This window comes from Enoplosus armatus, chromosome 7, assembly GCF_043641665.1.
Source record: "Enoplosus armatus isolate fEnoArm2 chromosome 7, fEnoArm2.hap1, whole genome shotgun sequence".
Lineage (NCBI taxonomy): Eukaryota > Metazoa > Chordata > Actinopteri > Centrarchiformes > Enoplosidae > Enoplosus > Enoplosus armatus.
The window spans coordinates 16,944,060-16,961,595 of record NC_092186.1 but is presented as its reverse complement, the minus strand read 5'-3'; the positions used below and the strand labels follow the sequence as shown (position 1 = coordinate 16,961,595).

Sequence of the window (17,536 nt, the reverse complement as noted above, 5' to 3'; positions counted from 1 at the left end):
TTAATCCAGCTAAATATCTTAAAAGGTCTGGAAAATGTTTACAGTCCGTGTAATTGAATTTTCCTTGTTTATGGGAATTTGTACAGAATAACTCAACTTAATGTGGTGTGATACTGTTTATAAAAGCAGAAGGTATGTATTAATTTAGCCTAGAAAATAGCCCAACCTTTCCCACCCTGCCTGCCAGGTTATTGGCTTCTGAGAAATCCTCTGATATGTTCTACCATAAACAAAAATCTGGCTTTGAGGCTTTTGGGGTTTTTTTCTTACTTGCCTGAGGATGTTTTGTGTTGACCTGCCAAGTGTTTTCCAACCAGTGGCTCTAGTGCACCATCTGTGTCACACAGCACTCATGACTCCACTCAGTTCATCTCTAGTAAACAGTCTTGGCCACAAGGTGTCATCACTGAGCAGTGAAACAGCACTGCAGATACTATACTGTACTTAATACGCTGTCTGTCTGTCTGTCTGTCTGTCTGTCTATCTAATTCTAATTGGCTTTATTGGCATGACTGTAATTAAATACATCATTGCCCATTCAAACTTCACAAGATTTACAATGTATAGTATATACTTATAGAAAAAAGACAACAAATGGTATGAATATTATTACATAGTATACAGTATGATATAGTTCAGTATAATTGTGGTCAGATTCATAGAGGAAAAGAGATATAAAATCGATGCTCCGTCACATGAAATCCTTTTATTTGGTTCATGTTTGCATCATTACGGCATCATGAAAAACTGAACAGAAAATCAAACTTCAAAGTACTTGACCAACACAAACACACACACACACACACACACACACACACAGTGTAAGTGCTGTACGTTGCAGTAGTACTTCCCATGTATTATTTATTTGACTTGCAAATGACAGCCCCTCTTTTAAGAAGACTTTCATGATGGCTGTGAGGTGTGTGTCTATGTAGATGTCTGTGGTTGGTGGTTTGGGAAGTGGGGTTTGTGTACATGTTTAATAAACGGCATGTTCGTGTCCATATCAGTAGGTGTGGTGGTCAGAGGACAAACCAGGTGTTGAACTGTTGACTCACGCTTTTTGAAGGGAGTTCATTGTTGACGCATGGAAGAAATAACCGCAGTGCCACTTGGCGCCGGGCTGTCGCAAATGGTCGCTTTCAGAGTCATGAGCACCTGACTGGAGGCATTTGGACAGGTTTACTGCTGGTGTAATCAAATGAGCAGTAAAATAAACAAAACAAGTACACTGCAGTGGTGACTCCCAGTTTTGGTTTCCAGGATTTTTCCCATAAATTAAGTTTTCCATTTTCCAGAAAGCGGCCCATGATAAAGTATTGTTTCACTGCTTATCAGCACCAGTAACTTTGAATTATACAGATTTTACACAGCAAATGTGACAGACCTCTTGACTAACAACTGCGACCGTCTCACAGTATCCCTTGGTTCTGACCTGGGGAAAGTGAGATGAATGTGCTGAAAACAATACAAAGACTCTCTTCACCAGCACTGTTTAATTTTTCTACAAACAAATGTGTGAAATTGGAATAATTAGACAAGATACTGTCATAATCTCCCACAAATAAAGGCCCATTCTTCTTCAACACTGACAGACAAAACACAGCAGTGCTGTTGATGCATGAAGGCCTTTAACTTTTGCTTTAGTTGAGCATCAGATACAGTAAATCTTTCCTGGAAACAATCCTGTGATCAACAGAAGTGATGCTGTTTTCCAGTCTGTTTTTAATAAATGTTGGAGGAAGCAGGCAGTTAGCGTAAAAATAGAGAACAGCACCACCTACAGAAACTCAAAACTCATCAGAACAGAAAATTCAAGGGAAACATCATGCTGTTGACAGGCTGACTGACAGGTGATTTGACCACATGCCTGTCACTGTGCGTTACAAAATTATGCAGTATGTTTGCTTTACAAGTCACAGTAATACTGCTGGCATGAGCCTATACATCTCAGGGAAAGATGTACTAAATGAAAGGATAATGCTATTTTATCCATGCTTTGGTTCATAGACAGGGAAAAACCTAATTGTCATTAGGGAGGATTTAAAGGGAACCTCATTTCACACTTTGCAGCCAGACCATCCCTCCTTGATTATTTAACCATTTATGATTTGGGTATATTCACTTCATTCTTTGTGAATTAGACTTAAAGCCAGAAATGTCTCAATGTATCTCAGTAAATAAGAAACACATCCACGTTTCACCCCAATTCAGAAATTACTAAAATGAACAAACCCTCTACGAAGTTAAAATCATGATACGAAACATCATAAAGTAGACAAAGAGAGACTTTCAGTAAAGCAGTGAAACTGATCAGACCATGAAAATGTCCGTCCAGAGTAAGACTCACTTCATCCCTCGCTATGAATCATGACTATTCATCTGTGCAGAACAGTGGGGCTTTATAGCCAGTCTGTACATTATCATACCACACTGCCAGTCTAAGTAGGACTGGATGTACAGTAGTTTGTTGCCCTGTAGACACAACCCTGTCCTTTCGGACAGGCTAAAAATGTAGATTTCACTCCAAATGTCTATTCCTGTTAAATGTATTAATAAAATGCCCAATGGTGGATCTTCTTCAAGTGCTTTGGAGAATTAAAGGGCATAAATACAGATGGAATCAGAGGAACTCCTCTGTCTTTTTACTGTAACTGACCTTCTTTAAGAAAAACAAAATGTGGGTGTTGGATGATCCACATTCCTCAAGCATTTTTATGGAGAGAGAAGGAGAAAAAGGGGAGGTTTACAAACCAAAAGGAGCAACAGGAAACAGCAAGGCAGGCAGGGTTTCATACCAGGGCAGTTGAGCCACTCAGGAAGTGCTTTTACTACACATTTCTGGGCATCATTTGAAGGATGCATTTCTTAGATTTATTAAAGGTGCAGCTCAGCATTTTATTGACAAATGAATTGCGATACCTATTAGTATTATGACTGTAAATAAAGAAGACAATGAAGGAGATAATTGGTCTCTAATTCTTAAGCCTTAAGCCTAAATTTTATTTGTAATTCAAGTTCTTCTTCTGTCTCATTGGAGGCGAGGCCTTCTGGCCGCATCAGCGCTATTCAAATCCATACTGACCCACTGCCCTTGGCATGCCATGGGTTTACGTAACCTTACCTTGTGTGTGCGTGTGTGTATGATGACTATGTATGTTGTGCATTTGCATACCCACATTTATGTGTCTATTTATATGAGAAACTGAAAGAGTTAATTTGAATGTGTGTGTGACATCCACGCGTTGCTGTCATGATCAATGGTGGTGTTGATCCACTCCACAGATGGGGGGGTACAGGCCCCTGGAAAGACTGCCTCATTGTATGTCGCACTGTGTCTAACACATGCAGTCTGACTCAGCTGGCTGTGCAGATGGACCACCTTTGATCTCCCATGTTGACCTTCCTCAGGGGGCAAAGGTTACTGGAGCTAGGCAAGCTGATTGTCACATGTTTTTATCCCAAGTTGCTATGAACAAGAGATATGTTATCAAATGATAAAGGTATTTTTCCAGCTCTGCCCCAATCTTGTTGAGTAAATGTCCTTGATAAACATTCTCGGGGGGGACGCTCATCACATGAAAACGCCCCGGACAACTCATCTGTCAAAGCTCATGCTTTCCACTGTATCTCTCAAATGGTGAAGACGTGTCCATCCTCTGTTCCCTCCCATCCTTGGCTACTATTGATTTCCTTTGTGTGTGACAGGCCCGGGACCTGGTGAGCAGAGAGGAGACATTTTCTAGGAACAGAGCAGCGCTCCATCTTCCCTACCTGCTACTGCTCAATAATTAATGCACTGCACCCGAGCTGCTCCAGTAGGCAATGACAATGGAAAGCTCTGTTACTTTTCAAATCATCCTTTCAAATCATGGTCGTTATGTTGAGATTTGTTTTAGGAAACCCCCACTAATGAAGCTCTGCCAACCTATAAGGAAAAGCATGAGGAATTAATCTATATTAGCTTTAACATCAATTTACAGCAGCATCACTCACCTTGTTTAGTTATAGTGCGTTCTCAAATTAGTTACAAATGTATGAGAATGGTGTGATTTGAGCATGAAATCCCAAGATCATCATGTGTCATGGAATGAAAAAAATATTTATTTAGCAATACATCTTGTGAAAAATACACCAAAGTATATCGACCTTTGAGAGGGTTCATCTGTATGAGTTAAAAATAGGTCTACTTCTTCTATTGCTATGCAAGACAAAGAGTGAACTGGGGTCATGAATAAATAATTTTGTCTAATTGAGGTGAAAAAATAGCTTGAATGGTGTTCAGACCATAAGAGACAATGCAGAGCCTCCTGCAGAGTCATACCTAAAGTGAAGACTGCACGCTGATTACTTCAGACCCTGCTGTGCAGCTGTGGCTCTGACCTTTGACCTCTTTCCTGTTGGATGCTTGTAATATTGATCAACCAATTCTACTCTTGTACTCATTTGAGTGTAAACATAGTGATTATCACTGGGCATGCCTGAGTTAGGTGTGTTGAGAAACACCTGTGTTACAATTATGAGAAACACAAAGAAATGAGAAACTGACTCTGCAGCTACACATTAACTGACAAAGACCTTACATTGTCCCTTGAGGTAACATTGCAGAAATCATGGGATTCTACAGATATCTGTTTTACTTGGATGAGTCTAGACATTTTCTATATTTTCTACTGTCTACACTAAGTATTGTCTGTGTAGCCTCTGATACACCTGATATTCCTCTGTGTCATAGCCCTCTGCTAAAACGATTAATAACAATGGGTGACATGTTCCTTCATTACGATAAACATAGTACTGTAGTTTGTTTTGAGTCAATCACACATACACTGTCCTGCTGCCGGAAACACTCAATAGAGCCCCTTGTGTATTAATCTGCCACTGAAAATAGTCCTTAGCCTTTTTTAAAAGTGAAATAATTTATTTGTGACCTGAAGGTATTGAGAGACAGACTAACACAGTGTTTGGGTTTTAGTCTTTTCATGTTTTGTCAATAACAAACATATCACCAGCCTTATCCTTTAAAAGCATGCCTCAGTTTTTGCAACTTGTGATTTACAATTTAGCTTGATGATTTTAAACACATTCACCTCTCTGCATATGCAGCTTGTGACAGGGCATCGCAAGTATGCATTACCTTGTTTTATGGGGTCACAGGCAATAAAGGCACACAATACTGGCTGTCAGCAGCTTTTGTGTAAAAGTATTAGTATTGCTGTTATCTTTCAAGAACCTTTACTTTATTTTTACTTCTTTGTAGTCTTAAGGTTTTCTACTTTAGAAATATCTGCATGTAGAGGCAGGAAAGGTGAAAAAAGGAAACATTCTAAACATTCACTTCAAGTTGTAAATCAGTGGCAGGCACATGGTATATGCCGACAGGATGCCACAGTAGCAAGTGTCAGAGTCAGAGTGTGCACTATACTGACCAATTCTCTTTAACATAGAAAACTCTGGTTTGTTCACGGTACGTTGAAATCATACACTCAAACTTCCACCATGAATGCAAAAGTATAGACACCATTTATCTGTCAAAAGGAAAAAAAAAGCTGAGATAGACAGCACGAAAACAGGTGAATTGCTGCTTGTTGTGATTATCTCTGTGTTATCTCTGTGTTATATTTTTTCCCCAACATTATCTCTCTGTGAGCATGTCACGTTTATCACGTTTATCTGAGCAGCTACAGTCACTGATTAATGCTTTCCATTCACCCCTTAACTGTGGTTGATTTGCCATTGAACAAGGTGCCTAACTTGTATTTGCTCTTGTACACCTGCTCAATAGAAGTAGCACCCAGGTGTGAACTTGCGCTACTATATAAGCAGGAACCAGGGTGCATGGTGCTGAAAAAGAGCCAAAGCCCTCAGAAGTGAGGAAAAAACCTTCCTGCATAAACGTCACAGTCATAAATTCCCAAAATAAGAGAAGTAATGCAGCTTTTCAGATAAATGAGATAAACTATTAAACATATCCGTTTTTCTTCAGATTTTACTGTCTGTCTTCATGTTCAGCAGTTACATAATAGCAAGGTCATAAAAAGTCATGTGGTCACCTTATTAATGGTTTCCATGGAGCAAACACAAACACAGATACATGAAATGAAAAAAGGAGGTAGATGGTAGCCTGGTGTTTTGATGTAGTCTTGTAAAGGAGAAGTCACAGGTTTGATCCCACAACAGACAAATTTTCATCAACAGGTATGTGGCCTACCGAGGTGCTCTTGAGCAAGTTGCTGCACTTCTACAAGTTCAAACTACTCATCACTGGGGGTTGTGATGATCATGTATTAGATCTGGAGCAGCCAGCAACAGCACTTACTGAGAGGCAGTTAAGTCCTCAATGTGCCGTTATTATTCTTGTCCAAAAACACAAGACTTCATAGTTTGTTTGTGGTGCTGATAGTGCCCCAATGGAAACACTTGTTTTATTTATTGATGGATAAAGGTTTTACCACTTGTTTCAGGTGTAGTTTCTCTGTGATGTCCTGAGGTTTCTGTTTAGTTTTCGTTTTATGTGATCTCACCAAAGCAAATGCCTATAAACTATGTTGAAATGGCAATAAAGTAGTGGATTTTAAATAATTTTAGCAACTAACAGTGTGAACACCACCAAATATATTTTCAGAAAAACAGTTCTCTCCCAAATGAGGCACACACAAATTGCACAATTATCCACCAGTTCAGAGACACTTGGTGCAGTGTACGCAAGGATTTTAGATTATGAAGATGTATTCCAGCCTAAAATGGTGTGCAACTCACAGAAGAAAAAAAACAGTGACTCTACCACACATCCCTGCTGCTAAATCACTGGAAGACATTCTGGAGTGTAAGCTATGCTAAAAATGTAAACGTACACACATATATGGAAATATAGCTTCTCTTTTCAACTCAATGCTAAGGATGGCTGCCTCAGAGAGTCTCATGTCTGTGAGTCTGTTTTGAAGGAATATAACATAGTGGTTTAGGTTCTATCCTGTGTAAATGTAAACTATGTTACAGCAGGATATCTCCCATCATTCAAAGATACTTAATCCACGTATATTGGAGATCCGAAATTGCTCATTAGCATAGTGAGAGTGTGTGATTGCCACTCAGTGTTTTACCCTGTGATGACCTAGTGGCCTTTTCATGGTGTTTCCCTGCCTTTCAGTGCATGATGACCCTAATTAACGCTGAAAAAAATCCAGCATAAACCATAAAAAATATGGATTTGGGTGAGACTGGTGATTGTGTCCATGAGTCCATTTTCAAGTGGGCTAGCTATCAGATGAATCTTAAATCAAAAACTGGATAAAACTGCATTGGGACATGAAGATATTTTAAATGATCAGTGATTTAATGCTTAACAAAAGAGATGGTAGCTAATGTGACTTCAGTGATCATGACAAGGTAAAAACTACTGTCAATTGTGTATTCAGAACCGTTTTACATACCTTAAAATGAAAGATCTTGCACCAATTTGCTTAAACCTGAAACAATGACTAAATTCTGCTTTGCAAATATTAAGCTGAGTAAATGTGCATTTTGACTCTTTTAACCTCCAAAAAAGCTTTGGCCATCAAAGAAAATAACAAGAATGGCAAGTTGAAACAAATCTTAGATATAGTGAAGAAAAATAGGTGTCTTGCTGTCTTGCTTATTGCCACAATGTATTCATCCGCTGCGCAGTATATCATGCAATGAGGCAGCAGGGCGAACAACGACCCAGGCGGAGTGATTTAGTGAGGACTACACCCAAGCGCCTGTCCGATTGCAGCGGCTTCTCTTCGTTGCCTAGACCAGAAGAAAGCCGGGACGTGACGGAGCCGGGGGGGTTCTGCTTGCTGGAGGCCCGTTAACCACTGATAAATACAGCTTCCTCGCAGTTTCTTCGTCGCTCAAGAGACGTTTGTGACCTAACTTGACCCTACGTATTTTTTCATCTTAGAACTAATTTCTCAAACATGTCCTGGCAAAGCTACGTGGACAACCTGATGGCTGATGGCAGCTGCCAGGACGCGGCCATTGTTGGGTACACGGACGCCAAATACGTCTGGGCATCGTTTGTCGGCGGTACCTTTGCCAACATAACGGTTAGTAAGCTCTTGTGTGTTAATATATAGGGTTACACGGGAGGAGAATGTACGTTTTGCATGCTGGTGCATTTGTCTGCATAGCCAGGCCTTGTTGAATGAGGATAAGGCGAGCACTGTGTGGTACACATGGTATCCGGTGGTCACACACAAGATGCATTGGCACGTATGTACCGTTGCTTCTCAACCTACCACCAGTCTTTGTGGGCTTTTATCTCTGTCCAGTAAACTTAACATACGCGGTTGCTTTAACATTCACATTATTTTTTTATTTTAGAAATAGCCGCCATAGCAGCAGGAGATGACTCTAGCCAGTGACACGGTACCGCGAACTCGAGCTAAAAGGGCTAGCCTAGCAACGCTACAAGCTAGCTAGCGTCAACTAGCCGTGTTTGCGTGTGATACCGGTCAGATAAGATGAGCAAGTCGGACAAAGCATAACCATTTTCTAGTATGTATTCCAACCCAGTGCCAAATACAATTTATATTTCACATGGATTTTGTCGTGTGTGTTTAAAAAAAAAAAAAGGCGTTTTAATTTCCTTGACGGACAACAGTCTGCCAGCAGTATAGCCAAGCAGACCAATGTTAACATTGATTAGCAAACAGCTCGCGGTTAGCTCAAATCAGGCCGGTCATCCTCATTGGAAAATCATTATTAGCTAACGCTAATAGCGCAAAGCTAGCGGTGCTCACACACGTTCTAGACGTGCTGGCGTGCCGTTGGTCTTTCTCGTTTTTTCCTATACGGCTTCTGTGAATCACACCGCCGCTACCGCCCCTTATTTTCCAAGATGGCGGATACACTCCCAGTTTCTTATTCATTTTGTTCATGGAAGCTGATCGAGACGTTTGGTCTCGTTTAACGTTTGTAGCAGCCGTCCAAATTGGTGCACTATAGATTTCTCACGTTTTTAAGTTACCACACGTTGACCTCAACAGATTGCAGCATTTATGTAAATCTAACTTGGCTAAACAATCGTCTCCGGCGCTTCCTTGAGCCTCCATTTTGTCTGTTAAATAAATTATTAGTCAATCATTTAAATATTTGTCTGTAGGTAAGTGCATAATGAGTCCAAATGTGAATGTAACAAACGTTTCGTCATTTCGACGAGCCGGTTGGCTATGAAATGTTAACCCATGCTACAGACAAGTGAACTATGAACGAGTGTGCCGCTGTTACTTGGGAGTGTCCACTCGAGCCACTGGGGCAGGGTAACGTTATCCTTTTGAAGACGAAAATTGTATAATAAATGTACTCTATAGTGTGTTAATGTCGTGTGACGAAGCTAATTGCCTGCTTACCAGCGTTAGCCAGTCTGTTTTCCACTAGACCCGGTGATTAAATTTGCTAAATAAAATCTGCTGTAGGAGTGCAGAATGCTAACCTAGAATATGTGAAACCAGTGGTGCAAGTTTCATGCGGAGCATTGGATTCCCAATGGGGAAAGACGGTGAATGTAATTAATTCGCTAACAGGGCCCCAACATGTAGCTAGCCGCCATGCTAATGTTGTCTAAGCCAGTAGAAATCCTTTGAGTTTCCAGTTTTTTTTTTCTCTGAAGGGCTTCATGTGTGCCATGACTGTGCATTTCTTGAGTTGAGGGGCGACGCCTTTTGTTCTGCAGATGGGTTCAAAGAATGAACCCGGTGTAAACATGTTGTAATAACGACAGTGCGGTAAAATACATTTTTGTACATGTAAGCAGAAGAGGTCACAACAAGTTGAATATTAGTAGTTGTCCGACCTTTTTTTTTAATAGATTTTTTCAGCATAAAGTTTTTGCCAGCTGTAGTGGGCCTCTTGAGATTTCAAGACTTGCCATTGATAGTATAATGGAGTCAGCTGTGTGTTTAAACAGACCATGCACTTTTGGAGATCCTTCTCAATACTCGAGTACCATCCACTGTCCTGCCCAACTTGGCACAGAATAAAAAAAAAAAAAAAAAAAAAATCAAATTTCTTAATGTTTGCAACAAACTCTTGGTCAGACTGTTACCTTTTTGAGACTGTTAATCCTTTTTTCATTTCATGTATCTATTTAGGTTAAGTGACACATGGCAGTCTTTGTTAAGACAACATTAAATAGTGATGCATTTTAGAAGTTTGGATTATATTGGTAAATGACAAAGGCAATGTATCAAACTAAGAAACCGAGAACATTTTTATGTATTAACCAGCATTGTAAGATATTGAAGAATAACCACAATCCTTAATCATGAACAGTACAGCCCTGTGTCTTAATTGAAATTCATTATACATGTACTTACCGTATTGGCCAGTTACGGAAGCAGTCCTCCTGCTGCTTTTTGTACTCAAATATCCTGTTTTACTAAAATTATCCCCTTTCTTGGATGATATTTGTGTGATTATGGAAATGAGAACCCCCCCCATATATTTTAAATTTAGCTGCTGTACTAATGTAGAATGTCATAAACAGGTGCAGCTGTATAACATGCTGTAAGTCCTAGATTACCACATTTATATGTGACTTGTATGAGGAGTGAATGGTTGAAAGGCCTGCAAATTATATTCCTGTCACTAAAGGCTGGAGCAACACTATATTCCATATTTATTCTGTTAGGGTGTATGAATTCAGTGAAATCCTCTGAAACCTAAGGAGATCTCCAGTCATAGCACTTTTCAGATAAAGGAGCACAATATTTCCTAAAATATATTTGTAGACTTGCACCCCAAAGCCATCCACAATTCAACATCATATTACATACATGGTGCTCATATCTTCTGAATTTGAATCCAACATATACATGGAAATGCATGTCTAAACAGCTGCTTGGTTTATAAAACCTTCAGACAGTATGCAACCTCATGTGTCTTGAAAAGCCACACTGGAGAGCTGCAGTTGCTCTGTGCCATGTGTAGGAGTGTCGTGCGGTGATGTCTATTGTGAGATTGAATAAGGGAACTGGCTCTGTTTACCTGTCAGTACAACTGAGTGTCCATTTTTCACACTGTCATTTAGTTTTTAATAGTTAACTAAAAGTAAAATAGTATTTATGAGTACTTTTAAATTATCAGTGTTCAAAAGCTACAGAAGCATGAATAGTAGTTCTCAGCAACATAAGATATATTCTGACCAAATATTTCATGATTAATAATGTAAAATGTACACTTTTATTGCAGCGCGAGCAATGGAAAAAGACCCACAAATCATCATTAAGGAAAAACAGAAAAGACTCTCCCTCAATTAATTGACATCTAGCACTTAAATAAGATTGGCAGTGATGTACATGCACCTGACTTCTTGATATTTGTGTTCCCCTCTAGCCTGAAGAAATCGATGTGTTAATAGGAAAGGACCGGGAGGGATTCTTCACCAGTGGGCTGACCTTAGGCAATAAAAAGTGCTCCGTAATCAGAGACAGCCTCCAAATTGACAGCGACTGGACAATGGACATCCGGACAAAGAGTCAAGGAGGAGAGCCAACATACAACGTTTCTGTAGGCAGAGCCGGCAAAGGTGAGCCCCATGTTCAGCGTTGTTGTACATACATTTTAGTAGTGCTACAGGCACACCGTAGCCTGCTTTGATATAGTGCCTTTAGTGTAGCTACATTTACAACTTCTGTGTTTTCCATGCATGTGGGATAGATTTTGACTGCACCTTTCCTCAATATATGACATACACAGGTGTTACAAGTCTGTGAATCACAGGATGTTACCACTGAATGTCATTTGATTAGATTAGTAGTGCATCTCAGCTAAATGTAATCTGTAGTGATACAGTTTGTTTTAGAGCTAAAGGGCAAGTTCATATCAAGAGGCTCATAAGGTCAGGCTAAAGGGGAATTTAAGGGAAATTCCTATCTTCCATGCCAATAGTTTTGTCACTTATAGCTGTATTGCAGTTTAATTTCACTTGGATGTTTTGCGTTTTGTTACCATTGGTGACACTAGATGTCTTACACTAACAAATCACAATCCTAAATAATGATTCCATGTTTATTGCAGTTTCCCCTCTTTGGTATCTATCTTGTATATCTTGTCTTGAGAGATTTTATGTTTACTTGCTGCTGACACATTTATTGCCCTTCTGATTCTATTCAATTCTATTACTTAAGATTTTTCAATTTAGCTTGTCATTTTTTTTTGATATTCTAAGATTCACTTAACTTCCATTTTATTACAAGATCTATGCTAAAACATTATAAATATAATTATATGATCTTATTTTGTGGACATGGTTTTGCATAATTAAAGTAGTTAAATCTATATTAGTAGTGTTAAGCCCTAAAGTGAAACTGCAATAAGTTAAGTCAAATTGAAGATATATCAGTTAACTTTAACTTCTACAAGCAGGATGCTTGTCAACGAGAACAACAAAGCTGGCACGTGGTTTGTGCTCTGCATAGCTGAAGCACTTCACCACAGACGTCACGACTCACTCACAGATTTCTGTTTGAAGGCTGATTTTTTCTTTTTTTTAAATTTTAAACATGCTTAAAGCAAATGTGTAAAATGACATAATTAATGGGTATTCCATGTTTATATGGATATTCTACTTTGATGGATAAATTGTGAAATCCTCCTGAGAATTCAAATCATAGATACCTACAGAGTTCTTCGATGAATAGCTTTGAATACACTTTGCTGTCAAAATAGTAAAATGTGACATGTTGGAGGTGACAGCTCTTAACATTAGCAATGATGAATTCTCTATCATATAAAAATTGGTACCAATTTAGGAAACTGAAGTTAATTCCGTGTTAGGGACTTGCCTGAGAGTTGTGCCAGCTTTCATGTTGCCTGTATGGGCCCCGATGCCCTGTCCGCCCCCCCCGACACCACTAAAACTTACAGGTGAGACTATAACTGGTTCCTATTGTCCAGACACTGGGCTCACTCTTTGAGCCAGGATTTCCTAAAACAAAACTTCCTCAACTGCATGCATCTTCTCCTTCCTGGTTAACACACCCCTACCCTGAAAAGTATGAATCTGTTCCGCTGCTCACATGCTTCCACTGTGCTCCTGGTAAAATGCGTCTTCAGGCACTTCAGGGCTCTTACATGTATTGAGGAGAGGTACCACAAGCATGCTCCTGTATCTGCATGTATGCTGCATTAGTCAAGGTTGTTAGTATTCAGTAGACTCTTCACTTTCCTATTCTTTGCTGCTGGCATGGTGTATATAGATTACAGATGAAACGAAGACTAGTATTTTCAAGTGGTGTGCAGTAAATTCAGATAGTAGTACAGACAGGGAGACCAAACTACTTGTTGTGTAGCTCCACATACAATATCTGGCTGATGATGATAATGAAAGAAAGAAACTGATTTTGCAGGCATTTTGGATTGGAGTAAACTTAAATTTACCTCCTACCCAGGATGCACATTTTGTTTGTGGCTTATTGTCAGACCAAATACATCAGTACAGATATATGGTGATTATATGCTTGTCATTGCTATTTGTGCTTTTGGAAGTGATTACTGTAGATTTGATCAAACAATTAGAGGCATTTATTATGTTAAAGTTAAAACATTTCTCATAACAGATTTTAAGTAAAGATATTAAATCAGTATATTGCCCAGCTCTAGTGTAAAATATTATATTTACTAAAGGGAAGAATATATTTATACAATAGTGCACTCAGTGCACGATTGCTTTTAGTCACTTTCAACTAAAAGCAGTGAATTTGATTCTGGCATCTTTCAAATGAACTAGGATGCAATGTTAACTATCGAAACCTGACCCTTTTTTTTTTTAAGACTTGATCTTCAAATTGTGACTTAGTTTGGCTCCAGTCCAGCAGTAATCCTTACTGTGAGGCCAGAGCACACCAATGTGGAAAATTAGCTCCTTTTCATCAATGGTTCATAGAATATCAAACTTTGCTTTCACTCTTAGTGGAAGTCGGTAGATATTAAAAGTGGAGTCAACTCATAAAATACAAATCTGAGCCTCTGAGTCTGTACACTTGTGATGTCCAAGAAACCAGGCAAACGGCTTCGCATGCATCCTTTACATTTATTCTCCTACTGTACTCACGCTCTGTCTTCCTAATTGTAATGTGTGATGTCTTGTTTCACCACCAGCAGCACTGATAAGAAAATGAATGTTTAGGCTTTATACAGCCTTCAGACCAAAGCGCCGCTGAATTTTTTTGTGCCATTGTCCTCCTCTGTAGTCGTCTCGTCTGCCTGCTGCTTTTGGCTCTGTGCTCTTCTCTTTTCACTTGTGTGATCTCCGCACCTTCTCTAAATGTCCCTTCTCTGTCTCTTTTCTTTCAGTCTTGGTCTTGGTAATGGGCAAAGAAGGGGTCCATGGAGGCGGATTGAATAAGAAGGCATACTCAATGGCAAAATACTTGAGGGATTCAGGGTTTTAGTTTAGTTTTGATGTAGCTCATATGGCGTAGTTTAGGGAGAGAGAAAAAAACCAAATGAAAAGGTAAAAAAAACAAAAAAAAACACAAAACAGACCAAAAAAACAAATTACTGTCAAGTCCATGTTTCCTGCCCAAACAGTCCCATTAAACAAAATCCCAGGAGCATTAACAAGTGCAGGGTTCAGGCTTTGTCCTCAACAATATAGCCCCACATTTAGCAAGGTGGCAATAAAAGTATTTTCTTTTCCAGCCCTGCTATCACCATGTCTGTTCATTTATTTTGTTGTTTTTTTTCCTTTGTGTACTCCAGCATTGGTTTTTGTCATGGGGAAGGAAGGTGTCCATGGAGGACAGCTCAACAAGAAAGCATTTCAGATGGCTGAGTACCTGAGGAAGTCCGGATACTAAAGCAGCCTGTACCCAGCCACCTAGCAGCTCACCCTTACCACCCTGTTGCATTTCACTCTACTTCCAGTCCTAGTTGGTAGTTACTTTCTTTTTCTTTTTCTGCCTTCTCTCCTCCCCATTTGTTATCCCATATTTTGTTGTCATCTTCCCCTAACCCGTCCTCTTCCCTCAACACACTTGCGCTGTGTACTCTTACCCCCTTACACACTATTAAGTTGATCCATAGCAAAGATGAGCATGTTGCTAACAGGATGTCATGACAAATCTGTACTTAACCAAGACCAGCAAAACATTCTGGCCAAACACTCAGACAATGAAAGCTATAGCGTCAATTTGAAGTAGATATTTCTTTCTTTTCTCTGTCATGGTGCCCATTACTCAATTTCACCCAAACCCGATCATACACACTCCCTTCCCAAGCAGCCGATGCCTTTTGGTGGAGCACTTGAGCGGTAAAGAAGCTCGTCATGTCTTCCTCTTTTTATTTCCCCCATGACATCCAGGAGGGCAGACTGTGTGCATATCTCGGTCCGCTGTTGTTTCCCTCTCACCCCCCCCCCCCACACACACACACACACACACACACACACTCACACACACACTCACTCACTCCTGCCAAAGTTTTCAGCCCCCCCCCATCCAGTTTGCTCAAAGCAGGCGATACTACAAACCTCACAAGAGACTCATCTTCATCAAACAATAAACACCACCCAACCAGTCCCCAGCTCCTCTGATTCACTGCTCGGTCCTGACTACATTTCATAAAAAGGGGAGGGGGTGGTAGCGTGCGTGTGTGTGTGTGTGTGGGGGGGGGGGGGGGGGGGGGGGTTGTCCGGATCAGCTTAGTTGACGATCATGAGCCGGATTTGCAAGCGATGGTGTCTTCTCCTCCCGTCATCACAACCTCCCTGACGACACGACAACCCATGGACATTCCACAGTAACAATGGCTCAGGCACTTAATACTGTTTTTGTTTGCCAGCTCCTGTAATATATTTTCTTTTCTTTTTTTATTTTGTTTTTTTGAAAGGCTGCCATTTTTGGACAGTAGATATCCCAGCATATAACCATCTGGAGTGTGTCCAGTTCGATGATTTTTTTTTCTTCCTTTTTATAGGACCAAGTTTAGTCGAAGCTCGGGTGTTTATACAATTCTCTAAATCATGTGAAGGATGACTGCTAACCTTTTTTCTGATGAAGGAAACCATAACCAGACAGTAATACTTACCATGGTTATAAAAAATATGAAGCTACAGGGGAGGTAAGGGTGGGAGTATTGCAAGAAAATTCTCATTTCATTGTTTTGTTTTTTTTGTTTAGAAAACAAACGACTGCATTTGTACAAACCCATGCTGTGTTGACAACTACAAAACTGTGGAATAAATTGCCTTCTACTCTATAGTCAGCTGAGCTCTGGGGTATCACACGGTCTGTCCATGCTCAGTACTGCTAACTGTAACGTCCAACTGAAGAAAAAAACACTTTCAAAAGTAGAAATGACACTCAATGGGAGATGGGATTGGTTGGAAGAAAGACGCTTATGGTTGTCTTGTCGAAACTGCAGAACCTGTGTATCCTGTGCCATAATAGAGAGATCTGTTGCTGTTTGTAAGATGGATTTTACCCACTGTCCACTAAGAAGTCATTTCATTGGCACTTTTTCTTTCTTTTTTTCTTTTTTTTTTAGCTTCAGCTCCACTGTTTAGGCCTTGTGGGATATGTGTACTCATAAAAAAAAAACAAAAAAAACAACAACCTGTTTCAAGTCCTGTTTGCTGATTTATGTTCATTTCCTTTTGCTCACCACTTTTTTTCTTACATCTGGGATACAGTCTCTTTAATGCATCTGATTTCATATGCATAAAACCAAGAAATGCCATAAATTGATTTATCACCTTGTTTACAGACAGATCAAATAAATTTATTCCAACCAGATAAATGTCTGCTGCTGTTCTTTTTTCCACACGAATCACTGCCTCTTTAAAGGAATAGTTCAATATCCTGGGAAATGTGCTTATTTGCTGTCTTGGTAAGAGTCCGATGACAAGATCGATGCCACACTCTTGTCTGTCTTTTAAACATGAACCTACAACCAGCATCTGATTGGCTTAGCACAAAGACTGACAAGGGGAGGAGGGCAGCTTGCCTGGCCCTGTCCAAAAGGCAAACAGCAGGTCTTATGAAGTGGGTTTAGGCCTCATTTCAAATTAAAGACAAAATGTCAAATTACAGAAATTTAAGCTGCATCAGTTACTGGACGGGAGTCTCTCTCGGATTACTTAAATTGTTGGCGTGACTTTGCAGAGTAAAACCTGGCAGCATCTGAATTCTGGACTAAAATAAAAAAAGCAGTGCAGTTTTTCAGCCCGTTCAGTAATCCTACTTCGCGAGACAGACCTCAGGGCAAAAACTTAATCATTCCCAAAGTTACATTTCGTTCGCTTCATAGCTTATAGGTGATTTGCGTCATTAAAGTGGACGCTGCTGTGGCTCCATCCACAGCTGTATGCACAGTTGTTCACTTGCAGTGTTTGTTCAAATTCTGATGGAAGACTTTTTGTATGTTTGTTTCAAAGATCATTCTTGACCTTAAACAACCATTGATCAAACAATGTCACCCCAAGGTCCATTTAGTAGCAGCTCTGAAGCTTTTGATAATATCACATTTGAAACTCAACGTGAACGGACTTTCTTAAAGTTGTCAGAAA

The 17,536-nt window shown here is 39.8% G+C and overlaps 1 protein-coding gene across 2 annotated transcripts; it reads left to right on the top strand.

Moving 5' to 3' along the window:
- Positions 1 to 7,794: 7,794 nt before the first annotated feature.
- pfn2b (profilin 2b) lies at positions 7,795 to 15,654 on the top strand. 2 transcript variants are annotated; one of them, XM_070909294.1, is made up of 3 exons: positions 7,795 to 8,072; positions 11,362 to 11,554; positions 14,731 to 15,654. In XM_070909294.1, exons 1-3 carry the CDS (start codon positions 7,944 to 7,946, stop codon positions 14,826 to 14,828), a joined length of 420 nt encoding a protein of 139 aa, XP_070765395.1. In that variant the 5' UTR covers positions 7,795 to 7,943; the 3' UTR covers positions 14,829 to 15,654. The 2 variants fall into 2 exon arrangements, with proteins under 2 accessions (XP_070765395.1, XP_070765396.1); XM_070909295.1 differs by lacking the exon at positions 14,731 to 15,654 and adding an exon at positions 14,323 to 14,574.
- The last annotated feature ends 1,882 nt before the right edge of the window (positions 15,655 to 17,536 follow it).